The sequence below is a fragment of the Condylura cristata genome, unplaced genomic scaffold, assembly GCF_000260355.1.
Source record: "Condylura cristata isolate star-nosed mole 26May11 unplaced genomic scaffold, ConCri1.0 scaffold00023, whole genome shotgun sequence".
Taxonomy (NCBI): Eukaryota; Metazoa; Chordata; class Mammalia; order Eulipotyphla; family Talpidae; genus Condylura; species Condylura cristata.
In genome coordinates, this window is record NW_004567124.1 from 35,497,134 (window position 1) to 35,524,084 (window position 26,951).

The 26,951-nt window shown below is 44.4% G+C and overlaps 1 protein-coding gene across 2 annotated transcripts in view; it reads left to right on the forward strand.

Annotated features, from left to right (window-relative positions):
• The window catches only part of SCAPER (S-phase cyclin A-associated protein in the ER), a 398,115-nt gene extending 376,636 nt beyond the window's left edge, over positions 1-21,479 (forward strand). For both annotated transcript variants that reach the window (XM_004688004.2, XM_004688005.2), the window contains exons 29-31: positions 15,991-16,182; positions 19,144-19,195; positions 21,356-21,479. In XM_004688004.2, coding sequence (XP_004688061.1) covers positions 15,991-16,182; positions 19,144-19,195; positions 21,356-21,459 — 348 coding nt within the window. In that variant the 3' untranslated portion in view covers positions 21,460-21,479. The remainder of the gene's footprint in view (positions 1-15,990; positions 16,183-19,143; positions 19,196-21,355) is intronic.
• Positions 21,480-26,951: the final 5,472 nt, after the last annotated feature.

Sequence of the window (26,951 nt, forward strand, 5' to 3'; positions counted from 1 at the left end):
ATGATTACACAAAATTGTGAATATATACAATATCATTGAATTGTAAGCTTAAAGTTGGCTAAAATGGTTAACTATGTTATGTATTTTTACCACAATCAAATAAAACATACAAAATTTAAAATAGAAGTAATTGTGATGAGCTGGATGAGATCCTGTGAGCCCTGTCAGTCCATGGGAGGTGAAAGACCTAGACTGGAACCAGACAGACAGCACTCCGGCCTACTGGGGGACTCTAAGCCATTCTATGCTTTTCCCCATCCTCCTCACCCTCTTCCAGATTCTATCAGCACCAGACAGCTGCAGGAGCTGTCTGCCTCTATGGCAGCATATTCTTAAAAGTTGACTGTTCCTTTGCTCCCCTGTCCCTATAAATGTACAGGCAAGTACAGTGACCCCAGGGGCCTTGTTGATGCCGGCTCAAGCTATGCTGTTCCGGCGCACAGAGGGCTGTTCTAGCTGCTTAGGGAATGGAAGGAACCTCAAACTTCCAAGAGTGACAACTGCTTATTTCCAAGTAGAATTGGGGGATTTTCTGTAATTTAAAGAAAAGATGCTTCTTTATTTATTCTAAAAACTTGTTTTAGCTTTCTCCTAGCTTCAATTACAGATTTGTGGAGTCCTGGAAAAGCTGCGGGATACTTAGTCTGGCTCCTTCACATTATTCATGGAGAAACTGAGGCTTAGAGAAGGAAAAGGAATTGATAAGTAAAAACCAGCAGGACCCACTCATAAAAGGCAGTTCAACTAGTGCCCTTTTTACCTCATTTCTGTTTTTATGAAGTGAATTTACTTATCCTGACACCACTTTCTCTAAATCAGAGAAGAAATTATAATGCTCAATTCATTTAATGTTGCTGATCATTAGTCAGAAGTCACGTTAATTTGCCAGATCTCTTGTCCGCAGGGATTCTTTATTTCCTACTGGGGAAACAGCTTGTATCTTTCTTTATAAGACGAGATCTGAACTGCTGCAACCCAAGGCAGTTTTATTAGGTAGCTGATTTGCATAAAGGGTTGACACTTTTTATTTGCCAGCATTTAGTCTATTAACTGGAAGGGCTGAGCCCCAAGACAGCAAGGATGAGTTCAGAAGAAAAACCTGGATAATAAAAGTAATGTCCCATCCTTGGAGGCACCAATCAACTGTTTCCTATAGGGTTGCAGTTTCTAATTAAAATGTTTTTTTAATCAAAAGATTCCCTGTTTTATGGCCTTTTCATGACTCTTTCTAAACTCCTTCCCATTTAATTATTATAATGAACATAATTAGTATGTGCTGTCAGTTCTTCACTTTATTTACATTTTATATTGGATAATTAAATGTGGTCTGATAATTAAATTAATTCACATGACAGATGATTTGACTGCCTGCATATTAGTGTATTGGGAATAAGCACCTTTGCATATTCATTTTAGTTAGTGACTGACTTTTTCATTTGGAAAGACCCATAGATTTCAGTTTTCAGTGAGAGTCTCTGTGACAGTTGGAAGGAAGGGTCCCTGGGGCCCAACCTCCCCCATTAGCTTCTCTGCAGAAAAACCTATATAGGTCATGTAATCATCTGGTCTGCTTTTTCCCAGAGATTCCCAGATGCTTCTAGGGACACCAGAATGGGCCAGGGAGCTGGACATTGGAGCTCAGGAAACTCATTCTGCCTCACTGTGATACGCATTTTCTAGGTCTTTTATCATTTGATGAGTTAGTAAGGAAACCTGAATGTTAACTGACAACAAGTTCCTAAAATGTGTTTGTTGTACCCACTGCAAACATTTGATACACAGAACCAGGGCCGATTCCCAGTTGCATACCCTTTGCTCGGGAAGGAGCAGTTGTGTTTTAAGAGTGGCAGTTTTCCAGAACCTCATTCCAGCTTATGGAACTTTCAGAGGAAGCCTAATTCCTGCCCAAACATTCTTACTTGACTCTTTGTTTTCTTCACAGGCAAATGGTCCTGGGTCACACCCACTAGGTAAACTCCCCAGGCCAGTGGGGCCAAGAGCAGGGACAGAACTGCCGCAGGGCTTCCCAGGCTGTCTGCGGGGGTGGAAACGCCTCTTTAGCTGTAACACAGGCATTCTAGTTTTTGTATTTTCTTTGTATGACAGTTGTAGTTCCTTTCCTAAAATTTAAAAAAAAAAAAAAGTATCATATTTAATAAAGTAATATGAACTTCCTCTGAAAGTTCAGTAAGAAAGAAATGCAACAATATAGCCATTTTATAGTCACTTTCAATATTCCAATCTCCCCCAGCCGGTCTCTTGGGTGCTAAGTTGGGCTGGTGATCCTGAATGCAACTCTCCCCGACTAGCACCTGGAGACAAAAATTCTCACAAGAATAACTCACAGGGTTATTGCAAAATTAGGTATCGTCCTTCTTACACATGTCCAGGTTTACTTGACTCATTATGATGTGTAAGTAAAGCTTGTTGGCAGATGAACCCCACTGTAAGAGCACATTCGGGTAAATCTACACATAAAGACCCCAAGCCACCATACTTATTTTAGCAGCAAGTTTTCACTGAGGCATTAAAAATTCACCTCTTCAGTGTCTTCATGCACAATCCCTTTAAGAATATGTGCCGAGAATCGGCCCTCACCTGTCAGAAGCGGTGAGCTGAGGTCCATCACAGTGGCTGTCAGTGCCTGGTCTCTGTTTTATGCCATGGATGGAGTGTTTAAAGAAAAGAGTATGGACTCTGGAGCCAAGTGACCTAAGTCGTGGCCTCAGCTGTGGCAGCCACCAGTTCTGTGATCTTAGGCAAACCCCTTACTTCCTGCCACCAACATCCTTATTATAAAATAGGGATAGCACTGCTGATGAGCTAAGTCAGGACATGCAGTTGGGCTGGCACTCTCCATGCTAGCTGTGATGTTGAAGTTAACATTTTCTTCCCCCAGATTTCTATCTTTAATGAGAAAAGCCCTGGAATCTGCAACCGGCAGCCTCTGAGAGACCATCTCTGCATGTTTCTCCTGTGTGTCCCCTACCTTCAGGCTCCTCTGTGAATCCTAAAGATGTAAAAGTGCCACAGATGCCTCCTGTAGCTGCCACTCATCACACTGGGCCAATATAGCCTGGCATCAGGGTTGGGAGGTCACTCCGGCTCTTGCCAGCTGCCCTGTCCCGTTAGACACACCTGACAGGTGATAAGCACATGCTGGTCTGGAGGATGGTGAAGGAGAATCTGCAGGCCCTACCATGGGCTGCAGAAGTAGGAAGGAGACCTGACACCCAAATCTTTCTCCTCTATATAGGCAACTGCTAAACTGAAAACACACGACAGAGATAACTCAGAGGTGCGTTGAGATTGTGTTAGGAAAAGAAACTGGGAAAGGGTATACATGAATCAATGTGAACATTTAATGGACCTTAATTGGAACCTTATCCTACTGTACTTAGGGCCGAGAGATGAAAGCAAAAGAAATCTGAGAGACCATTTATTTCACTTGAGAAAGCAGTAAACTGAAACTACAAAAAGATTTGACTACTATTATATTTTTATGATTAAATAAAATTGTCATAGACTAGTGCTGGTGAGCCTATAAATGCTCCATGGAATGCATCCAGGCTCCCTGGCTGCCTCTGCTCTTTTTATTAACCCTGCTCTTCTCACACCACCCAAAGACTCCATGGTGAGGAAGGTCTAACCCAAGTTCTCCTCACAGGAAAAGTTCAAAGTTCACATGGACTGTTTGTGTTTTAAGGCATTATTAATACTGTCCACCCCTGCTCAACCCCCACTTACACAACCTATTAGTAATAGATGCACTTTTCAGTTATGATGTTCTTGTAAAGAAGCTGCATTAGAAAATTAGTGCGGGACCCTCCCTGGTGGTGCAGCACTAAGAAGCTAAAGCCACTTCATCCTGAGTTCAATCCTTGCCCCGGGAAGGTGACCACATGGTGTGGCAGACCTCTCCTGACCCGCCGACTGCTCCCCTCAGCAGTGTACTTCCTCATTCTACCTGTTCTGCTCCCCACTCTGTCTCTCACCGCCCCTGTACCTCTGGCCTGTTACCTCAGTTCTGTATGCATAAATAAATAAATCTTTTAAAAGAAAAACAGTGGGGGCTCCCTGGTGGTGCAAAGAGTTGAAAGCACAGCACTCTGAAGCTATCTGCAGCCACTGCAGCACAAGTTTAATCCCTGACCAAGGAGCTGACACACATGGCACAGCAGACTTATCCAGTCTCGCCTGCTGCTCCCCTCAGCAGTATATTTCAGTGGATTCACCTGTTCTGCTCTCCAGTCTGTCTCTGGTAGATTCTCTCACCCCCTGCACCTCTGGCCTGTACCCCAGTTCTGGTAAGCACAAATAAATAAATCTTTGGGGAAAAATAAGAAAACCAGAGTAGCTGCTAGTTGAGAATTTGGGAGCAGCATATTTTGTATGGCAATTTTTTTCATTGTTAGGTAAAACATAGTCTAAATGCTGTAGGGTGTTGACATATGTTGTACAGGATTATATCAGGGCTGCAAGCTGATAGGCCCTCAGCCATCATCTAGCCCAGCTCCCGTCATTGCCTATAGAAGGGCTTGCCCAAGGTGGCTGGTGCCAGACCTCCTGACACATCATCTAGGGCTGTCTCTGACCAGCTTTCCTTCTCCTACCCTCCTTCTGTGTGGTAGATGGGGTATAAATGATGCAAATATTCAGAAAATACTAAAGTCCCTCAAATTAATGATGATATGATATAAATATGTATAATTTCCAAGATCTGTGTTCTCTAGGCAATTTTCTTTCTCAAATGTAAATTAAAGTGGAAATCCCTGACAAGGAAAGTATAGAATCTGTGTTTTTCAGGGTTAGTGAGGTATATGAGGTAACCTAGTCCAACCTTCTTTTGCTGTTGTAAGATGTGTCTAACAGGAACTTAAAACATGCTATATTTAAAGGTGACTTTTCTCACAGACTATACAATGTGAAAGAAGGAAAAAGAAACTCTTGGCACAGAACAGTGGTGACCTGTACTTGGGGGAATGCCAGTATTGTCACTTTTGAGTCTATGTGAGCATCCATCACTCACTCCTTCTCTCATTCATCAACTTCTAAATGCCCAACATGGCAGACCATGTGCGGGAAGATGCAGAAAGGAGTACAAGCCAGGCCCTGTCCCTGTGGTACTCGCGGCCTAGAGTAGCACTGGTGGTGCTGCAGCTCATCCTTCAGCAGGGACTGAGCTGCGCTGGCCCCCCGGACGCCGTGGGCCAAACAAGCAGAGGCCCTGCCTGCAACGGCCTGATATTTGGGGGTTTTGAGGACAGACAGTACACGAGCTGAGTCTGTGTGGGAGATTGCTCTCAGAGATATTGAGTGGGGCCTCCCTGGTGGCACAAAGCGTTAAGTCACAGCCACTGCAGCACGTGTTCAATCCTCAGCCAGGGATCCGACCCACATGGCACAGCAGACCTCTCCTGACCCGCCTACTGCACCCCTTAGCAGTGTGCTTCGGTAGATCTGCCTGTTCTCTTCCCCATTCTGTCTCTGGTGAATCCTCTCACCCATCCCCCCCCACCCCTGCACTGCTGGCCTTTTCCCTAGTTCTTGTATGCATAAATAATCTTTTCAAAAATAAATAAATCTTTAAAAAGAAATATTTCACAGTAGAGGTCATGATTTAACTAGCACCTGAAAGTGAAATAGATTATTTACCAAGTAGCAGGGAAGAAAGACATTGAAGGCAAAGGAAAAACCATGAGGAAAGATACTGAGATACAGAATAGCCTGATAGGCCCAGAACTGCATGCTGTTCTTCCTAATGGAGCTTAGAAGGTAGGGGAGAATGAGAGCTAAAGAAAAGGAGTGGGGTAGGCCCGCCGGGCCTTGGAGGGAGCTGTGGGCCAGGCCAACAGTTTGGGGAAGCATCCTCTGGGAGATGCTGAGGAGCCCCTCCACATTGCAAGCAGGCAGACAAAATGCTCATGCTATCTCAAAGTCCACTCCAGTGTATGGAGAATGGGAAGGTGGTGCCAGGACTTCCACACCTGTGCCGCAGGGCCAGGCAGAGGCCAGGCTCTGAAGCATTGCTCTCAGCTACAGGAGCAGAGTGTTAGTGAAGGAGGAATCTTCCCAGAAACCTCTTTTGCACCCCTCTGTTCTTGGTACCAAGCACACAACTTACTCTGCACAGGAAGCAGAGCCAGGCACCTTCTTGCCAGTCTCTCTGGAGGGACATGGCAGTACAGCTACTCACCCCTTACTATGCAAGGAGAGCCCTGTTTCTCTAGGATCACCTGGTTTCACAAGCAGGGGAGAGCCAAGACCCCAACTACTGGCTTTCCTCCCTCCACTCTTCTTTCCTCCCCCTTCCTCCCTGTGTGCTGCTGGTGCTAAATAGTATAAGTCTAGGGGACCACCAGGACGAAGGCCAGAGCTTAAAGGGTCTACCTCCCACACAGCCTGCCAAGATCTCTGCATTTAATCTCAGCCGAGAAATCTATCTTATGGCAGAAGCAAGTTTGGGAGGAAAGGAATGTGTCTGCAGTGCTGGACAAGGGAATCTTTTTGTTTCTCTGCTCTGAATTTGATTTGATTATAAACGTCAACAGACACTTCAAATTGTTCTCTTGTGATATTTAAATAAAGCCATTTCACCATTCTTCCTACTCAACCCTCAGGCTGATTTGAGAAACAAGATAGTGTGTTTGGGGCTTGCCATTTTCTTTGAATCATCATGGGCTCAAGCCCTTTCTGTCACATCGGTCCTATCCAGGATCCAGTCTTTGGGTGCAGTGGCACTTGTTGGGAGCAGTGTGGACAGAGGGGCTCACTGGAGCCCTGGCCTGGCTACCTCACGTTGCAGCAAGACCAGTTTCCGGAGAGGAATGCAACAACTGCTTTGTTTCTGCTCTGCTAGAAAAATATTCTTTGTTCCAGTGATTTACAGATTCTTTCGGCTGTCTCTTTTAATGAATTTAGATGTCTAGACACCCTCTGTTGAGGACATGTTGTCTCTGACACGAAAAGGAACAAAACAAAGCAAGAATCCTTAGGCATAAGGAATTTACCTTGGTAGGTTTAACTATTTGTGTACATTTCTGTGGTTCTATACTCCACTCACCCCATTTCACTTGACTAAGGGTGTTCATTTAGCCTTGTGATGGGCACACTGGTTTGCCAGTCTGCTGAAGGATGCCACCCTGGCTCTCCATACTATTGCACCAAGAGTATGGGATTCAATAAAGACTACCAGAGTCCCCAGTCACCTGTTTTTGCAAATCCAAAGACAGTGTCCTCAGAGAATGTTGAAGGCCTGGGTATGAGTGAGCCAGGGCCTGGGTGGTAAGTATAGGCCCTGGAGCCAGTGTGGGAACCAGAGCTCTCCTCAGGCATTCACTCCCCAGGTGGTCACAGGCGCCATTAGGCAAGATGCCAGACACTAAGGATACAGTAGTGAAGAAAAGGCCCCAAGCTCCTGTCCCCCAAGAGCTTTCAGTCTTGAGAACTGTTCTCACATATTTGGCACCAGGCAGGGCCGAGAGCATGTCTTCTGGTCCATAACAGACAGGGCAGTAGAATCTCAGCAATGTATCTAGAAACTTTCCAGAGATAAGTCAGAAAGATAAGTCTTTTATTTTTTTGATCTTTAGCATTTAAAAGGCATCACAGACCTTGCAATAATAAACTATTTAAAATGCTTAGCTATTCTGAATGGTTTGGATTTGACATACTCCATGTGAAGTCCCTTGTAAATATCATATTATTTTTCTACCAAATGACTTTATTTCTTTTTTGAATAATAGTGTGTTTTTACATCATTTTGTGCCTTTGAGAAGTCTTTATTTTTATGAAAAAAAAAATAAAGCACAATGGAGATGAAGCTCGTTAATAAAGAGAATATTGAGGGATAGTCTTAGCAAATCAACAGGATTCAGAGTATATAATCAATAAGATTCAAGTAAACAGCTTGACCATTTGTTTTATGTTATTGAATGTGAGTTCTAGAGAGATTTTTTTCTACAAGACAGCGTGATTATGTCTAAGAGAGAGAGAGATGAGTAACCAATGGATGAACAAGCATTCAGACAGAACAAATAGATAGAATTGAGGGAGGGATGTGAACAAGAAACTTCATAGAACACTTTTCTGGGAGACTGGACACCCACTTCTCAATTGTGAATTCATTTCTGAGTCAAAGCTGGCAGAACTTCCTGTGAGGAATTGTCACAAGCTTGTGGAAAGACTGGGTACTCTGTGAGGACAAAAAAGTCTGACCTGCTCCCTGGCCCCTCCCCAGGGTCTCACACCACCCTTGGCCAGAGTAGATGCTCAGTAAATATTTGATGAATAGACTAATTTGTCTGCTCAGAGAACTGCTTGCTCACTTCCTGGTTTTTGGCTGCCTTCCAGGTGGTCACAGTTGGAGGAAAGGGGCCTTCTGGGTGAGGTGAAATGTGCTGTTTTCTATTTATATAATATGATAGACTTTCCACAGGCCTTCCTAGTCACTCTCCTCCAGATTCTCTGGGGTGTAGCAACTGTCCTTTTACACATGTGAAACCTGAAAACTCCCCAAGCTAATGGATTTCTAGACAAAAATGCCCTACCTCCACCTTCCCTTTACCTTCTTTAAATTGAACAGTTGGGAAAACTGTTCAGGTCAGACCAAGGATTATCATTGTGGATGTATTATGCATGATAGTATTTGTTCAAGAACATAAAACCAGATTTGTCAGCCCCCAAAACCCAGCCAGCAGCCGACTACAAGAACAGCACAAGCAAGTGTTCCTCCTGGGGCCACGTGTTCCTCCTGGGGTCACATGTTCTGCAGTTAACTCACAGGAGTCAGCCGTTCACCAGCCAGTCCGCTCTTTCAAGTTCTTACATCTGATCATTTGAGACAAACTCCTGGCACAGCCCAGCATATGCCCAAGGACTGGTTATTTGATACCCAGCCAAGCAGAATATAGGTTTCTGAAGAAAGGCCTTTTGTGTTGGCTTAATCTGAGTGTGTCGGCTGGTTTAGTGTGTTTAGAATGGTAGTATGTCATCCTCATCTTCATCTGGGCTGGCGAAATCCCACAAGAAGCTGGCTGGCAGCCAATCACAGGAATGCACTCAGGCCAGCCCAAGAGAGCCCCTCTACCCAGGACAGGGCAGCCTCGAAAGTCTTACAGCCCTGAGAGGGGAGGAGGAGCCAGCAGAGTCCTAAGCCTTCCAGGCCCAGCTCCACCAGGCTGGGGGGCCTAGGATAAGTCTCAGGCATTCTGAGTGTTAGATTTCCTGTCATAAAGAGTATAGCCGGGCCCTCCCTGGTGGTGCAGGGGGTTGAAACACAGCACTGAGAATCAAAAGCTACTTCCGCATGAGTTCGATCCCCGCCTGCCCCGGAGGAGATTCACATGGCGAGGCAGACCTCTCTGGCCCACCCGCTGCTCCCCGCTCTGTCTCTGGTAAAGCCTCTCACCCTCCACATCTCTGGCCTTTACCCCAGTTCTGTATGAATAAATAAATAAATCTTTAAAAAATTTCAAAAAAAAGTATAGCCATCCCTGTCTGCCCATCCAGAGCAGGTCTGCAGGTCTTGCCACTCAGATATTGTGGGTGGAAGCCTTATGAGTGTTGGCCCGGTAACAGGCATCCTTCTGTGTTGAGTGTTGCGAGGGGCTGACAGTGCCATGTCCTGAAAGACTGAATTACCTCATACCAAATGGGAGACCAGTATAACCCACCTCCTTGTAGGGGAAGGATTTTTTCCAGACCCCTCCTGATAACCAGTCCAAGCATCACAGGGACCCCAGGATCCCAAGCGCAACTTCCTTCTAGAATAACAGCTTATCACAAAATCCACTCTTTAAGGATGTCTTAATTCAGGTTGCAGCAACAAAGTATCATGGATTATATAGTTTAGGAACAACAGACATTTATTTCTTACATGTTTGGGGTCTGGCAGTCCTGATCAAGGTGCCAGCCTCATCCAGTTCTGGGGAGGGTCTTCCAGCTTGCCGACCACCAGCTTCTCGTCATATCTTCAGATGGGAGAGCAAGGACCAAAGAGTCTCTTATCAGAGCACTGACCCCCCTCACAAGGGCTCCGTCCTCCCTAATCCCTTCCTGAGCCCTTACCTCCCGATGCCATCCCTGTGGTGTTAGGATTTCAACATATGTGTTGGGGGCGGGGGGGGGACACAAGTTTAACAAGGAACTAGATGTGGAGGCACCACAGAGGCCTCCACGCCGGAATATGAGAACAGATTTAATATGGGGCTCTCTCCCCAGCAAACCACAGATGAGTTCACCAACTGGAAATGCTCTATCATTTGGATTTATTCACTCCAGTAACTTTGATGGACCTAACTCTCAGCAAAGCAGTGGTGGACACAGCAGTTCCTGCCCTTTGGGGACTAGGGATTAGACTACATGCACTTAGATAGCTGTTGCATGCCTGTGGTAGAAGGGACAGGCTGTCTCTGGCAGTGCTGACTGAGAAAACTTCCTAGGCTTAAGGATTTACTTAAGTGCTTTGAAGGAAGCTCATCCTGGGTCTGAATCCAGAGCCCACAACACCAGTCTGTTAGCTTTGGCCCTTCCTACTCTGGTTTCAGATTGACAAGTCTAGCACAATGCGCGCGTGTGCACACACACACACATGTTCACATAGGGCAAGTCTGTTTCTCTGTACCACTTATGTGTTTTTTGGAACATGCTTATGCTGGGATTTTCTTTTCAGAGCTGTCAGTATGCACTTCCTCCCTCGCCACCACAAACCCTGGCTGGCAGCCCCAGCATTGTTTGCATAGCTCTCTTCTGTGCGGGCAGAGCCGCGGGGAGTGTGCAGCCGTGGCTTTCTGAGTGGCACTGAATCTCAGCCTGAGAGTAGGGCCTGCCGCTGCCAGGCCCTGTTCTAATGAGCAGCCCTTGTGGAGAGTCAGGATGGGATTATGGAAAACATGCATTCGGCCTTGATGCTGGGAGAGGGCAACTGGGTGAGAGCTGGTATGCTAGCTGAACACTCTGAGCTAACATTTTCACAACGTGGTGGCAGACATGGTCTCATTTGATCCTCACCTAACCTTTGAAGACTGCCTCTGCACACCTATTTTATAAAGGGTCTTGAGACTCACAGCCAGGCCTACAGCCATATGGCCTGACTAATACCAGCACCCTTGAGCATGTCTTCTGGCCACTGAGGGACAGCTGTCACAGGAAAAGCCATCAACTCTGAAATACAGCTGGTTAGCGAAAATAGCCTTTATAATGAAACATCTGACCAATGGCGGTAAGAAATCAGCTTTACTATGGATTGAATTGGGTCACAGTAATTCGCATGTTGAGCCCGAACCCCTAGGAGAACTGTAATTGGAGACAGAATATTCAGAAGGTGCTCAGATTAAAAGAGGTCCTAAGGGTAGAGTCTAATGCAGTGGGATTGGTGACCGTATGAGAAGAGGGACATTCAGCCATCTCATGCCACAAGGAGAACTTCACAAGAGCCCCACAGTGTCAGCACTCTGACTCAGACATGCAGGCTTCAGAACCATGAAACAAAATTTCTGTGGTTAAGTCACCCAATTTATGATACTGTGTTACTGCAACTGAGAACAGGCCAGTGTTCAATGTGGGGGCTTCTTGTCTCAAACTACAGTTTCCAATGCCAAGATGTGTTCCAGCCTTGAAGGTCCACCCCGTTTCTATGTTCACCTCAGTCAGGAGTAATCTCTCCCGGGGTTTCCTAGTAACAATCCTTCCCTTGCTGATTGCCCAGCTCCTTTGTATCACTGTCCTTTGTGTACAGTTTCATCTCCCTGAGAAGTTACCATAGCATCTCCACACTATTTCTGTGTCATTGGTGTGTGAAAGGAAGGCTCTGCTCTTCTCTTCTTCTTCCATAGCACTCAACACAAGAGCACTCAGAAAATGTCTTCTGGACTTAGAGCTCACTGTGACTCTTGTGACTCAGTATGCTTCACCTGGCAGAAAGCACAGCCGGCCACCAGAAAACCCAGCGGGTGGCCAGGAGGCAGTAGATGGAAAAACCAGCATGTCCCTCCATGCTCCAGACCCCATTTAATATGCCAGCATGCTGATACCACCCCCCCCCCGCCCAACCCTTTCCCACCAAGCTGTAGCACACATTGCCAAACATGCACTTTTCCTTCTTCTAAACCCCTTCTTCCCAGACTATTAATAGTTCTAAAAAGAAGAGGAAGTGGAAGATCTTTCGCTCTCCCTCTTTCTGTAACTAGATCCCTGTGGGGCAAGGCAGCTTTACTGGGGCTGAGGCACCAGTCTCAGCCTGCTGCCTGTGGGCACTCCCCCTCCCCCAGCTCAGTGAGGCTGGCTGTGGCTATGGCCCCCCAGAGCCCTCAAGCCCACAGCCTGCCCTCACCCTAGTACAGGCCACTCTAGGCAGGGGCCAAGCTTCTCCCTTTTCCATCAGTCTCCAGGACCTTAAATGGGCCAATCGAAACCCATCTGCTACTGAACTTTGAGTTGATTTACTCAGATTGGAAATGCAAAGTGAGCTGATTGGTGCACAGTCCAGTCAGACGCTTAGGATCAAAACAGTCCAATCAGGCTTGTAGGTTCGGGGACCCTGAAGAGAAGACAAGGTAGAGAAAGAGCCAGTTTGAGTCAGTCAGCATCCAACCTCCAAAGAGGGAAGAATTCATGGGACCACCTTTGAAGAGGAAACATTCTTTGGACTATTTTCAAAGAAGGATTCAGTAGACCACCACAAAAGAGAAAAAAGCATGGAGCAAAAAACCTCTATAGCATTCACCAGACCTCTGTGGGTCTCTAGACCTTCAGGCCTCCACAGATCTCTGCAGAGACCAGCTGCTGCACAGGCCTCCAACCCCACATGCCTCCAGCCCCACAGGCCTGCACAGGCCTGCATGGAGCACTGCTGGCTTAACCCAGAGTCTCAAAGCTGCTTGCTATTGGTGTACACCAATGGTTCACAAAGAGCTGACCAAGCCTCTGGTTCTCTGGCACTACCTCCTGGTGCTGCTGAGTCCATCATAGATCCGGCATCCAGCCCACCCTTCACTCTATGGCTATGATCTGCTGCAATGTCACCTCACCTATGAGTGGTTAAGTTGAGGACTTCTGGGCACTGCAGATGCTCTCTGGAATGGGACAGCAGCACCTTGTCTAGCCTTGGCATCTCTTTCCTTTTCCCCTGTCTCCTGTTTGTTAAGTAAACCTGTTGTTGGCCCCTGAGCCTGAGTGATCTTGAATTGTGCACACAGGTGTGAGCCCTTTGTTAGCTGCTGCCCACCTAGGACAATGTCCTTTGGTGCTGTCTTAGGCACTGTCGTTATTTTAGCACTGTCTTATGGCTAGCTGGTAGATAGAGATCTCCCTCTCCAATTAGCACCATTTTAGCATTGTACCTAAGAGCAAGTGGAAAGTTAAGTTTCAGTTTCTTTGGATCTGAGTGTTGTTGAAAGTTCGTTTGGTTTCCTTGGAGCTCTGCTCTGCATCCAATGGTGAAAATCATACTTGAGAGGCGGGTCCTCATTATTATTGGGGCATAGCAGCTCCCTGCCTGCAGTGTCTACCAGATGATGTTCACCACAAAAACAGTGTTCCCTTCCCTGGGTTCAGTGCTCTTAGGGGGCTCTGTGGGCTGCCCTTCTGTGTTAACATTGATCTGTCCCAGGAGGAAAGATTACCTGGTCAGCCTCAGGAGCCCACCTTCTCTTACTTATTAGCAACCTTTGACATACCAGCAGTTATTGATGTAATTACAGCTCCATCAAGGAAGGCAAATACAAAACCCTATTGTAAACACGAGATTTCCCTGAATTATGTACACTTTCATTCAGCAAAACTTTTCACATCCCATAAGCTCTATTGACTTTCTATTCAGTTTGAAAAGCTTGCATAGTCCAAGGTGATATTTGACCACCCTCGGACCTGGGAGTGAGTGACTACATAAAATAAAACTGGGCCCTGCTCCCAACTCCTACTCAGTCTAAAGCCACTCAGGTAACATTCGCTCTCTCCTAGTAACATTCATCAGGTGAGGCTGTTGGCATCCCAGCCCCAAGAAGTTCTGATCCTAATTTCTCTGGCCGTTCAGCTACGCTCAGGCCATGAGCCGCCATACAGTCCCTGTATGCCACAGGACTGCTTTTGCCCACCAGGTTTGAGTAATGCAGGCTCCTGCTCAGACCTCCTAATCCTGTCACCCCATAATGTCTGAAGTGTGGCCACAGGACAATGCTGCTCACTAGCTATCCTACTTCGCTCTCACCACCACTTCCATTGTAACCTGGTTAAGTCCAATCATAAGCGGTGTGAGAATAGGACTCCTGGCCCCAAAGCAGCCACTGCCTGTATCCATATGTGTCTTATGCAGTCCAGACACTCAGCAGGTCACCCCACAGCGCTGCTGATAACCTCTGGAACTCAGTTGTTCAACAGGCAATTGATGGTCAGCTCTGTCTGCCCTGCCTTACCCCAGCGAGGCCCAAGAGTCTAAAGTAAGTAAAGTAAGTTCTGAGTAAGCTCTCATGTTCTGTGTAAACTTATCAGGAGGGGGCACTGCCACTTGGGAGTTGACAGTGACAGCCTCTAGCCAGAGTAACAGCCTTTTTAGCAGTAATAGCAGTAATAGCATGTTAACAATGAAGCGCCAAAGGAAAATTCTGTCTGTAGGGGGAAAGAGACTTTAAATAATGGCATCATTATAAATCCTAAAGTAGTGGTCATTTGGCTGTGCTACAAAATTTGTGGCTAATAGTTAAAATAAAGATTTTAATAAATGCTTTATCAATAAAGTAGATGATAGGGCATATTTTTCTCAGTTAATGTCAGAAATAGCCGTATGCTGAGTTGTCACACTGCAAGTCTTTAAAATTCCTCCTGGATTTGAAGGTATTAACAAGTCCCTATCAACATTCTCTAAAGGTTTTTGATGTCATTTTAGCTATTGAACTAAAATATGTGAGCTATTACTTTGTTGATTTTGTTCTTAAACCAAACTGCATTATCATCTGAGTGTGTTCTTAAAGTATTGTTAAAAGTACTTTGAAAACTTGTAAATCCCTGTAATTTATGTTTCTCCTTCCTCTGCTGTTTCTTTCTGTCCTTCTGGTTTTAATTTGAATGCAGTCCTGTCTGGGTGTGTACCTGTAAAATTGTGTTTTTCCAAGTACAATTTACAGTCCTGACCTTAGATTTTACAGTGTTCCTAGCGTTCTCTGAGCATACTTCTATACCAAGAAGTGGACTTTGAGTCACCCGCTTTTTCATATTAGAACCGTCTAATCAAGGTTACTTGAAACAGATCTGATTTTGACATTTCTGAGTTTATCATGTAGGCCTGGGAAGTAAATTAGGAGGCCTTCCCTGCAAGCCCATTAATTGCATTGCCCCATTTCTTAAAATGTACACAGTTGTAAACCTAGACTACTTCAAGACAACAGTCTCATTTATCTAAACAACTCTCCTTTTAGACTCAGTGGCACTGATGGAAACACAGATAAGGAATATGGGCCAGAGAAAGGTTCTTTGGGAGCCTGTGCTTGCTGAAACTGTGCCCATTCCCCTCCAGTCCCCTTTTCTTTCCAGGGCTTTCAGGGCGGGCTTACAGGGCAGACTTAGCAGATCCACAGAGGCAGTCTGTGAGCCAGGGAAGGAGGCTGCAGCGGACAGGGCCACAGGAGAGGGCATCTTTCTCAAGGGTGAGCCCTTTGCAGAGGTGCTGGGTAAAGCTGTGTGTGTCCTGACTGCACTTTAGAGGCCTCCTCTCTCAACGCCTGCAGCTGGACCCTTCCCTATGGGTCATAGTACTTTTTAAATGGCTGCGGAACTTTAGGAATCTTTTTCACAATTTAAAAAATGAAATATCTTTCTTTTCCCCTCCTTTCAAATACTACTTTAAGGAAGCTCTGGTGAGGAGTGTTTTTTGGTTTTTGTTTTTTTTTTTTCTTTTTTCTTTTCTTTTTCACCTTAATGCTCTCCAAACGTTCTTGCTAACAGTGTGGGGAGGTGGGGGCTTTTAACAGTCGACCTGAGGCCCCTCCTCTGTCTCAGGTCATTGTACAGTCGGGCCGCCATCCCACGGTGCTGCAGAAGCTCTGCCAGTTGCCTTTCCAGTATTTCAGTGACCCACGGCTGATCAAAGTGCTGTTCCCTTCACTTATTGCTGCTTGTTACAACAACTATCAGAACAAGATCATTCTGGAGCAGGAGATGAGCTGTGTTTTACTGGCCACGTTCATTCAGGTACCTTGCATGTTATGCCCAATTCTCTGGCTTTATTTGCAGGTTAACGTGAGTGGCAGTGAGCCAGTGGTTTAGAATTGCCATCAACACTACCTTTTAATTTTTTCACATATTTCTGTGCTTGAAAATTAATTTCTAAAATACCAAAACAGTAGAACTGGGGCTTATGTACTGTATAATTTCTACCTGGAGGATTTTAAGAAAAGGTTATTTTCCAGCTAATGACATGGTGAGCCCACGACTAAGGAAATGTCTTTAAAAGATTGCCAGACTTCTTTAAGGCATTAATTGTTATATTCATCTTGCTTGTAGTGTAGTTGTATGAAATAGATAAGAATTGCTTTAAAAGATAAATTAAAAATTCAGCCTATTGGTAAATATCTTAAAATATGTATGCTTCATATATATATGCACACATATGTATCAAAAGAACCTGTGGCATTTTTTTATATAGAATGTTTAAGTATAATCCTATTTTTCTGATCCAGTTAAATTCTATAGGGTGGAGATCAGAATTAGTTTTGCAGCAAAGCACAGGAATATTTTCACATCTAAATTAACTCAGTCAACTGGCTATTAAACATTTGCTAATAGCTTAGATGTAATTTCTTTTATAGTTGCAAATCATTATTTACTGAAAATCTTCCATTTTTTTTTCAAATGTTATACCATAAAAATCAATGTGTTTTTGTTCCATTTGCACATGCTTTTGTTCATAAGAACGAAACAGAAAGCAGAGCTCTGAGTGTTGGTATCGTTTCCTATTGAGACTGATGTGTATCTGTCACTGGTGAAGGGCGTCACAGTGCCACGATGGCAAATAGGCCCCCAGCCCTCATCACCTGAGACAGCAGTTGGTGGTTTACTTTCTTTAAAATACCCTCTTGCTAGGTGGCCAACACAACTACATCAATTTTATTTCGAATTTTTTTTCTACTTAGTTGTTCTGTTTTGAGTCTGGGTTGGTTCCTTTTTTTTTTTTTTTTCCTAAAAAAAAAGTTTCAAAGACATTTAGAACAGGTAAAGTATGGACTTTCAAACATGTCCATGGTTAAATTAAAATCTTAGTTAAAGTCTTATAGAGGCAACATGTAAGCATTCAGAATTTTTCATATATTCCTAGAGCCTTAGGATAAATTCAACAGAAGATTATTATAAAGGATTTTAAGACTGAGTTTTTAAATTCAGATCATTCTTTTATTCATTGGGTAATTTTTTTTAGTGTGTACAGTGTGCTGAACACTGCTTTAGGTACTGGATAGGCAGTGAATAGTACAATAAAAATTACTGCCTTCACAGATTTTTTCACTAATGTATGGGGAATCAAACAAGAAACAAATAAATAAATGTAGCAAATAGCATGTCAGAGACTGTTAAGTGCTGTTGAGAAAACTAAGGCAGAAAAGCACCTGAACTGCTGAGAAGGTAAGGTTCATTTGTTCATGGGATAAGCAGAGAACTCAGCCAGGCAGTGAGAACTACACAGAGACAGTTTTGCATTTATATCAACTTAGTCCCCTTACAGTCCCCTTACATTTTCAACTGCTTGGAAAACGATTTATAAAAAAATACAAATAATAGGGGGCCTCCATAATGGTACAAAGGTTAAAGTCTCAGTATTATCAAACTATCACCAGCCACTGAGGCCTGAGTTTGATCCCACATGGTACAGCAGACCTCTCCTGTCTCACCTGCATCTTGCCCACTGCTCCCCACTCTGTCTCTGGTGAATCATCTCACTCCCTGCACCTCTGGCCTACACCCCAGTTCTTATATGCATAACGAAGTAAAATAAATCTTAAAAATACATATATATATTTAAAAAATAAAAATAATATCAGAAGCTGAAGTCAAGATCATAAACATTACTTGTTTTCATCTGGTATTGATCTCAAAGTACTTCTTAATCTACTCCAGTACATTTAACACACTTAATGTAGCTTAAAGATTTAACATATACTTTAACAACAGATTTTAGAAATACTACAGAACCTCTTATAATGTTTATTTGGGATAGTATGTTAGCTTAGTGGCGTTAAATCCCATTTTTTTAACAGATAATTGTGCTTGAAGGAATGAATTGCTATGTGTTGGATTTTTTTTTATGAAATGGTTCTGCAATGCCCCAATATGTTAGATTACTAACAGTCAATAGAAAATGATATTAAATATATAGGAGTTGGCACACCTGAAGGGAGAAATTCTTTATTGTGAAAAAAATGACCAATGATGTAAAATAAAAAGCAGGATCTAGTAGTTTGTCTTAGACTTCTGAAAATTTACACATTATATATTGTATTTCTCATTTTCCATATAAAAGTAAAATTATCAGGCTTTAAGATTTGACCACAGGCCCTCCCTGGTAGCTTAAGCCCTCCCTGGTAGCTTAAGCTGCTTCAGTGCCAGTTGGAGCCTCAGTCCCAGAGGTGATCCACATGGCGCAGCAGACCTCTCCTGACTCGCCTATTGTTCTCATCACCAGTGTACTTCATCGATCTGCCTATTCTGCTCCCCACTCTGTCTCTGCTGAATTCCCTCACTTCCCCTGCACCCTCTGGCATGTACCCCAGTTCTGTGTGCATAAATAAATTAATCTTAAAAAAAAAAAAGATTTAACCACAAACTTTATGTTATGCTTTAAAAAAATGTTAAAAAGCTGTTAATGTATTAAGATAGTGTATTCTACTAATACATTTACTTTGTTAGATATAAAATAAAGTTGTAGTTTCCATAGTAGACAGCAATCTGATCCCTGTAATATGTAGCACGATTTTAAAAGTTAACACTCTTTTGATTTTATAACAACATAGACAGCATAATTAACATCTTTTTTAGTTTTTATATTTGAACTCCAGAGTATTCATGCAAAAATTGTTGTCTCACAATTCAGAAGCATTTTTAAAGCCCTGAGTTTTCACTATTAACAGCATTGGTATAAAAACACCTTTTTGTCTCACACAGGATTTTGCACAGACTCCCTGTCAGGCAGATAACCAGTCTTGTCAACCAAAAGGTATGTCTTCAGTGAAATGAAATGTTGTGTGTTTGTTCAGTTGAACAGACATGTTTCTTACCTCACCTTCTGAAGCTGTTAAAGAAAGCAATTTGTTATATCACCTAAAATATTTGAGATTTGGATACTAGTATACTTTAGTGAATAAGAAATCAATTTTATCATCAAGCATGAGTGCACCAGCATATATGGAGAAATTTACAGAAATGAAAGAAAAGAACAAAACATCTCTACGTAGTTTATACTCAGCTGGTGCATAATATAATAAATGTCAGATAATTACTGGAGAACAACTTTGTAATGTAGGAGACAGATCATTAATACTGGCTACATTTTACACATAAATACTGAAATCACATAGGTAGCTTTGGTTCATGTCCATGTTCAGAATAAAATTTGTCAAGGATAGTAGCCTATATTTTCCACCTAAATTCAAATGCTTGAATTTTTATTGAAAATATAAAATTGTTTTACATGGGGAAAACAGTCATCAGTTCAGTAGAGTTTAGGAAATAAGAGATTTATAAATACTTCTTGTCCTATAGCATTCCTGTAGAGGTATCCCCTCTAGTCACAGGTGGAAATATTGAAGTTAGAAATACATTTTTACCTTTTAAGTACTCTACTGCCCAGCTTGTACTTGAAAAGTATAAGTTTCTCTTTGGCTGGCTGTCCTCGAAGTATCTTGATGAATGGAACCCTAATTCAGATTTTCTCCAGTGCCCACTCTCAGCAGACTCTCTAGGAACTCCTGACTTGGCCAGGGTCACACTGGACGGTGTCTCTCTCTCACACACACAGTTATTGTCAGTGCACAGGTGTTGAAAAGTACATAGACTAGAATAGAACTAAAACTAATAAAATTGTGGAAAAGTGTCCTGTTTTATTTACTATCAGGTACTCAGAGAAGTAAACAGAAAGCGCTTTTTAAACTAGAAATTCAAGTCCCATCCCCATCGGTACTATGTGTTTAAGCCAGAACTGGACACAGCCATCACTTTTGCCAGACAAGCACAGTGTTTTTTAAAAACTACCAGAGGTTCTTGGAAGAAATCAGTATCATCTGTTACTATTTCTTATAAAACTTTTTTTTTATTTTAAATATATAAAAATACCTAGAAAAATCTTCTAGTGTGTTTATTTTTAAACAGCAGTCTTTTTGCCAGTAAGAAGTATCAACGTTCTCTTTTGTCCTTTCTCCTGACTGTAAAGATGAGTCACCTTTTGCCGTAGAGCTGGCAGGCAGAGGAGGCTGCCCTCTGCCCTGGCCTGAGGGCTGTGGGTTGTTCAACCCTCTTTCTTTCCCAAGGACCATCTTTCTGTCACTTGGATGTTTTCCCCAACTGCAGTGGCTGGACCCACCAGACAGCCAATGGGAAATTAGTCTCTGCTTTGTGCATTAAGAGCCCGTCACTATATTGGTGACAGCTCACAGTATACTTACTTGGTCAAAGTAAAACTGTCTCACTAAGTTGCCAGTTTGCTCCTTGGACATCAGTGTCCCTTTTACTTAGATTAAATCACCATAAAATGTTTCATGATGTTCAAATCCAGGTGAGCCTCTACCCGGGGTACGGGGGCGGGGGTGGAGGGAGGGGGTATAGCACTCCTGCTGGTGCTACATTCTTAGTGGCCAGGAAGCTGCTGGTTTCCAAGCACTTGCTGCTCCTGCCCGCCTTGCCACACCGGTGTTTGCTTTGCCCACCTCAGTGGTGGGCCGCTGAATGCCAGCTTGGAGCAGGTTTTAAGCTATATTTAAACTAAAGTCATGTTTGAAATTAAATAGACTGCTTTAGAAACCAGATACAAAGTTTACATACCCATTTGCTCTTTCAAGGCCAAGAGAAAAAAATGACTGCCATTTTATTTTGTTCACCATACTTATTTTCTCCTGATTATTTTCTTACTCTGGAATACTAAACCATTTTCCTCATAACGTTTAACATGGGGTAATATCTGAATATGTTAGAACAAAAAAGATTATGATTAAAATCTATATTTTTTTGTACTACAGAAATTAATCACTTTGTTTACATAAACTATCTAATTTATCTGGTGTATATCTCCATTTTATACTCAGACATCAAAATAATTTTGACTTTTTTTAATATTTTAATCATATTAACTTTTTTATTAAAAAAAATTTTTTTTTTTAATCAGGAAAATGCTTTGACTCCCAAGACTATCTTGAACTGGCTAACAGGTTTCCTCAACAGGCCTGGGAAGAAGCTCGACAGTTTTTCTTAAAAAAAGAGAAAAAATAAATGTTTTGGTTGGTTCTGTACTTAAATACCCTTCTTAATATTTTAAATTGTTCAAGCAAATGTTCTACTTGTTCCTTAAACTCACTTTTCACATGTTTATACTTCTTCCCTGCTTTGTAGATAACAGTATATACTTTGCATTATTTATAATGACTGTAGATACTTTAATGTTCTACTCTAATTTTGCAAATTGAGTTTATTTCATTTATGCACAATATTTTGGAGTTTGGTAACCCTGTTTTATGATAATATATTATTTGTATTTGTAATATGTGTGAAATTAGACATAAAATTAGCAAGTCTGTCTTGTTCTTGTAATAAAATAACTTATTCTGTTTGCAAAGGTGATTTCTTGTTATGGCAGTACAAATTTGAAAGATAAATGTTAACTCCAATTCCAGAAGTATCTTGACTAAATAATCTGCTCTGAACGTCCCTTTTTAACGTTTGGAGTAAAGACAGTTACAACATTATCACATTTTAATTAACATATGTTTAGGGGTTATTTGAAATGAATTTAGCGCTTAGGCTACCTAAACTTTCCTAGCAGATAGTGTAAATCTTCCATAGCAGAGCTGAGCTGAAATTACTCTCCAGAGTTAAAACTAGTGATCCCAAAATATCAATCACAGTGAGTCACCCTAAAGTATCTTCTCAAATAATTGTGAAAGTGAAGCACTAATGAAGAAAAACCGAAGGTCACAATGCTGAGGCTCACCGCTCACATCTGAACGCGAGAAGCGTTTGCCTGAGATCTTGACCTTTCCCTAACTTGCTCTCGTGGTTTTCCGTCGTAAGGCGATGGTCGGCGCTAAGCCGTTCGCTGAGTGATATCGATAATATTTCTGTCAGAAAAAATCAAACATCACCGAGAAAAAAGATCTGGTCGGGGAGGGGGGATTGGTCTGAATAGGTATCAGATTCAAGATTATCTGGGGCAAAATTGGAAAAATACGAAATTTTTGTGTGTTTCTTAAAATGGAAACTTACCACCTCATGTTCAGGATCCTCCTGATTGGAGCCCCGTAAAGATGCCGAGTTAACGTAGGTGCCGTCTTCTTTCGTAAATGAGATAGTAAAAAAGTCTAATTTCAAAAAATAAGAGCAGGCGCCTCTTCCTGTGGGTTGCAATCTCGCTGCCGCGGTGGCCCCAGTCCGCTGCGGTGGCCCCCGCCCACCTCGGGGCGGCCCCAGCTTCCCGACGCGGGTTCCCGGGACACCTGGCGCCCCCCCCCCCGCTCACAGCGGACCCAGCGGGGGGATGGACGCCACGTCGGCAGCCTCCGGGGCTCCCGGACCGGGACAGATGTCTGAACCCCGCTCGCTCGCAGGTCTCAGGGTGCCGACTCAAAGTCCTAGTAGCTGAAAAGAGCACTGGAATATCTCCCGCTTCGCGTTACAATAAACGTATAGTCTGAAATTTGCAGGTAGCCATAAGTAACTGAGGCCGCGGCGATTAGCCTGCCAGAAATCGCCTCAGAAGTCTCTATTAAACCTGCCCGCGCAAGGGTTCAAGTGCCACGACGTTGGAGCTGGGAGAACCGGCAGAGACCCCTGCGCCTCCCAGCTGTGGTGCCCGCGTGGACGGACCGGAGCGTGGAGGGGCGCCCGCCGCGCGGCCCCCAGAGGTCTCCAGGGCCCCCACCCACACACCCCTCCCCCCCACCCCCCGTCGCGGCCGCGTGGCGCGAGTAGGCAGCTCCCCTTTGCTCACAACCTCTTAAAAGTCTCCGCGGACCGGAGCGCGTGGCGCTCAAGTGAGCGCCTGCATCCCTGCTTCGCGCTCGCTAGACAAATGCCACAAACACCCCCACCCCTGCTCTCTCCTGCGTGGGGTGGCTTCGGGGTCTCCCGAAGTTCGGAGCCACGCCTGGCCAAGGCGAAAAGCCGTCGGGGAGGTGGTTAGAGGAGGGGCTGCAGCCGATCAGGCTGTGAGTGCCCTGGGTCCCGCTGGGCAAAGCCACGCTATCTTTCAGGTTTTACAGCCCGGAATTTTAGTCAAATCGGTAAAAGTCACCCGAGGTGCGGGAATAGTGACGACGGGTGAAGCTGGCGGACTTGTCACCCCCGCCGCCCCGCAGCCGGTAGCAGCGGCTGCTTCCAGCGGAGACCTCCAGTTCTGAGCCTCACCTGCCCACCTGGCCCGTCAGGGTGCTGGGAACCGAGCCCGGGCTGCCCAGGTCTGGACCTCAGCCCCCACTGTTTCTCCCTGCCAACTCTGCGCCACTGGGAAAAACACCTGGTTCTTTTCTTTCAGGCTACCTGGCAGCTTTCTAAGATCGGGAGTCTAAATGACCTGGGTGAAGATTACTCCTCACCGTCTCCAGCCTTGTGTACTCACACCAGCCCCTTAACCATCCTGTTTCTCAATGGGGTCATGCTCAGCTTTCCTGAATACCTGACTTTCCCTCCTCAACCCGTCCTCACGCCAGCCTGCTGAACTTCTCCACCAGGAGTTGACCTGGTGGGAGCAGAACTCACCTAGAACTCCTGGGCTTCCCAGAGCACCTTTGCTGGGCTGGCAGATGGGGAGAAGGCGAGCATTTTTCTGTTGAGCCCCTCCCACACCAACTCCACATCTGGATTCCAATGGAGTTTTTCCTCCTGCCCTTTCTCCCACTAATGTTCCCAGTCTAGCTCCATTTATCTTCATCTTACGTACACAGTCTCCATCAACAAGGTGCTAGTCTGTAATTGGTCACACAATCCTCATTATTGCCTGGATGCCAGTATCTTGAAGAAAGTTTACCTTTACATCAATCAGACCCATATTTAAAAGCTCCTAATCTCTCCTTCATCAGCTTAATAAACTCTGAATTTCCTGCTTTTATCACAACCCCACTGGGAACTTCTCTGCAAATACTTTATTATTCATTCATTGTTTCCTCTGTCCAGCATGCTGCTATTCAGTTAATTCCTTTACTCTCTTTGGTAAAATATTGTATGGGAAAACACAGCTAACACTATGTGTGGCAATTTATGCCCTCCCCTAGGCAACAGTGGCAGAATCTCACATTTTCTAGAGAACAATTTCAAACAATGTCTCATTTAAACCCAAGTATTTGTAGCTCTGGAAGAAAAAAAAAAAAGACTTTAAGCTATTCCACATTCAAAACCAAAAGAGTGACTTCTGTTCCACAACCCATTAAATATTAAAGTTCAGTGGGAATACTGCCACAGGGACTCTGAATTTCCCAGAATTATGCAGCCTTTCAATGTGTATTAAATTTTGTGGTAAATTGTCATAAACTTTTCCGTCTCTGGAAATCCCTTTCCTGCCTCAATTACACAAAGCTATCCAAGTTATTAGATAAATCTTAGAAAAATTTTATTCTAAAGTGAATCTAGTTAAGCAACTACTCCCATTGTCCACCTATGGCCTCTTTTATTGAACTGACTTTACTACACAATCTCACTTTAAAAGTGAGATCTATCTCATTTAAGTTCAGTGAGCATAAAAAACAACACTTGTAATTGTTACAGGTAATTTAATTTATAAGAAAATCCCTACTGTATTATAGAAGATGTTTAAAGATAACCTGGGAACCAGTAAAACCGATATTTATTAATGTAACTAACCAAGCGTGGATCTGACACCTCACCAGGGACCGCTGTACTATAGCTTCAAAGTCAGTCCCCCTTCTCTGGAAACCCACATGGAATACGATGCGCCCCTCTGGGCAGCTAGAAGAATGTACTGAAGAGCTTGTGATGTTTTATACATTAAAGCTGATAGTTGCCGGCATCCTAATAATTGTAACCACCTATATCTGGCTGTTTTCCCAAAATTTAAAAGCAGACACTCATATTACTATCCCAAAAAGTAGATTTTTGGTCTATGGATGATGAAGACAAGAACTGTAAGTAGACAGGTAGATGTTTCTCCTGGTAGCATTAAAATATTGCCGTCTGTTAAAACCAAAAATTCAGAGCTAATTAACTATTAGTGAAATCATTTCTTCAAAAACTGGCTATTTCCTTTTTTAAATTACAAAACCCAATATTCTAGGTAAACAAAAACTTTTCAAAAATAGTATTTCTTGGAAGCTTTGTCCCCAAGGCAATGGTCAGCCAGAAAGTAAATGGAAGTCTCTATATTTCTGTTTGGAAGGGAATGGTCTAAGTTAAGGAAGCCTCCAAGAACCTAACCCTGATTATTAAAACCGGTTCAGGACACTTGAGCGGTAAAGCTGGTCCTCATTAACCCGACATATCTCTTCCCTTATCTCGAAGTTTGCAGGACAATTTCCTTAATTCCCAAGGAGAATGTTCTCTTTAATATTTGTGCTAACATCACCTTACTTTCAGGAAGTAAAATATAAATATGGCTCAATTTTCCCACCTCCCACTTTCAGTAACTGCCGGCAGGTCACCCCCCTGGTGGGGGGGGGGGGTGGGGACAGTTACGAAATCCTGCCTTAAAAGCGTCCACTGGCCATCACGTTGCCCGTGGTCTTTTAACCGACGACACCTACCCAGAGACCATAGCTGTCTGACAGACGCATTTTATTTCCTTACCAGACTCGACCTGAACTAAGATGGCAACTCCCTCTCAAAACAAACCCGTACAAAGGAGACACTTGTGGATTATTTCACTGGCGGGCCAAGGACGGTGAAACGCAATACCAGAGATTCCTCATGAGGAGTGGATCGCGGGCAGTAAGCTGGCCGCTTCCTCAGTGCACCCACTGCGGTCAGGCTGAGGGTAGAACTGCCCCCGGCTGCCAAAGGGTTAAATATTTGCGAAGGGTAAAACTTGAGCCTCCCGGTTTTTTGTGCTTGCCCGGGGGCCTGCTGGAGATTCAGTATCTCTCGGTTATTTCCTGCGATCACTAAAGCCAGTTTTCAAGAAAACAAGTCACAAGGGTTTGAAATGTCACACCAAGTGACCTGGGCACGGCATGTCCAGGGGCCATTCCCAGCCCCCTCCCTCCCGGCCGGCCCCCGCCCGCCGCATCTCGGGTCTGGAAAGAAAATAAACCAAGGACACGCCAGACTGGTTCTGGGTGGACTTATTTTCCCTTGCAGCCGCGACCCGGGCTGGGGCTTGTTGTGGCTCCTTCAGTGTATCGCTTGCAGGTGATGCCAGATACAGATAAGGAGCCGCCGCCCGGCCCTCTCCTCAGTCTAGACGGGGGAATTAATAAATGCGGCGGGATGGATCGCGGCGCGCGTCCACGTCGGGGACAGCGCCGAGGACCGGCCGTCACGCCGCCGGGTCTGTCTGCCCCCCTCTCGCCCAGAGGCCGCGGGCCCGTCCCGGATTTAGGCGGGAGGCGCGGGGTGAGGAGTTCCGGCCTCCGGACGAGCACTGCAGCGCCCCGAGGGCCCGAAGGCTCCGGTCGGAAAAGGAGCGAAGAGCGGAGGCCCGGGTCGGGGGACGCGGGTCAGCTCGGCTCCGCCGCAGAGCGGTTTGATGGGGAATGCGGCCCCTTCACCAGCCTAACTCGCGGCGGGAGCTGCGGCCCCCGCGCCTCGCAAGTTTCCCGCCC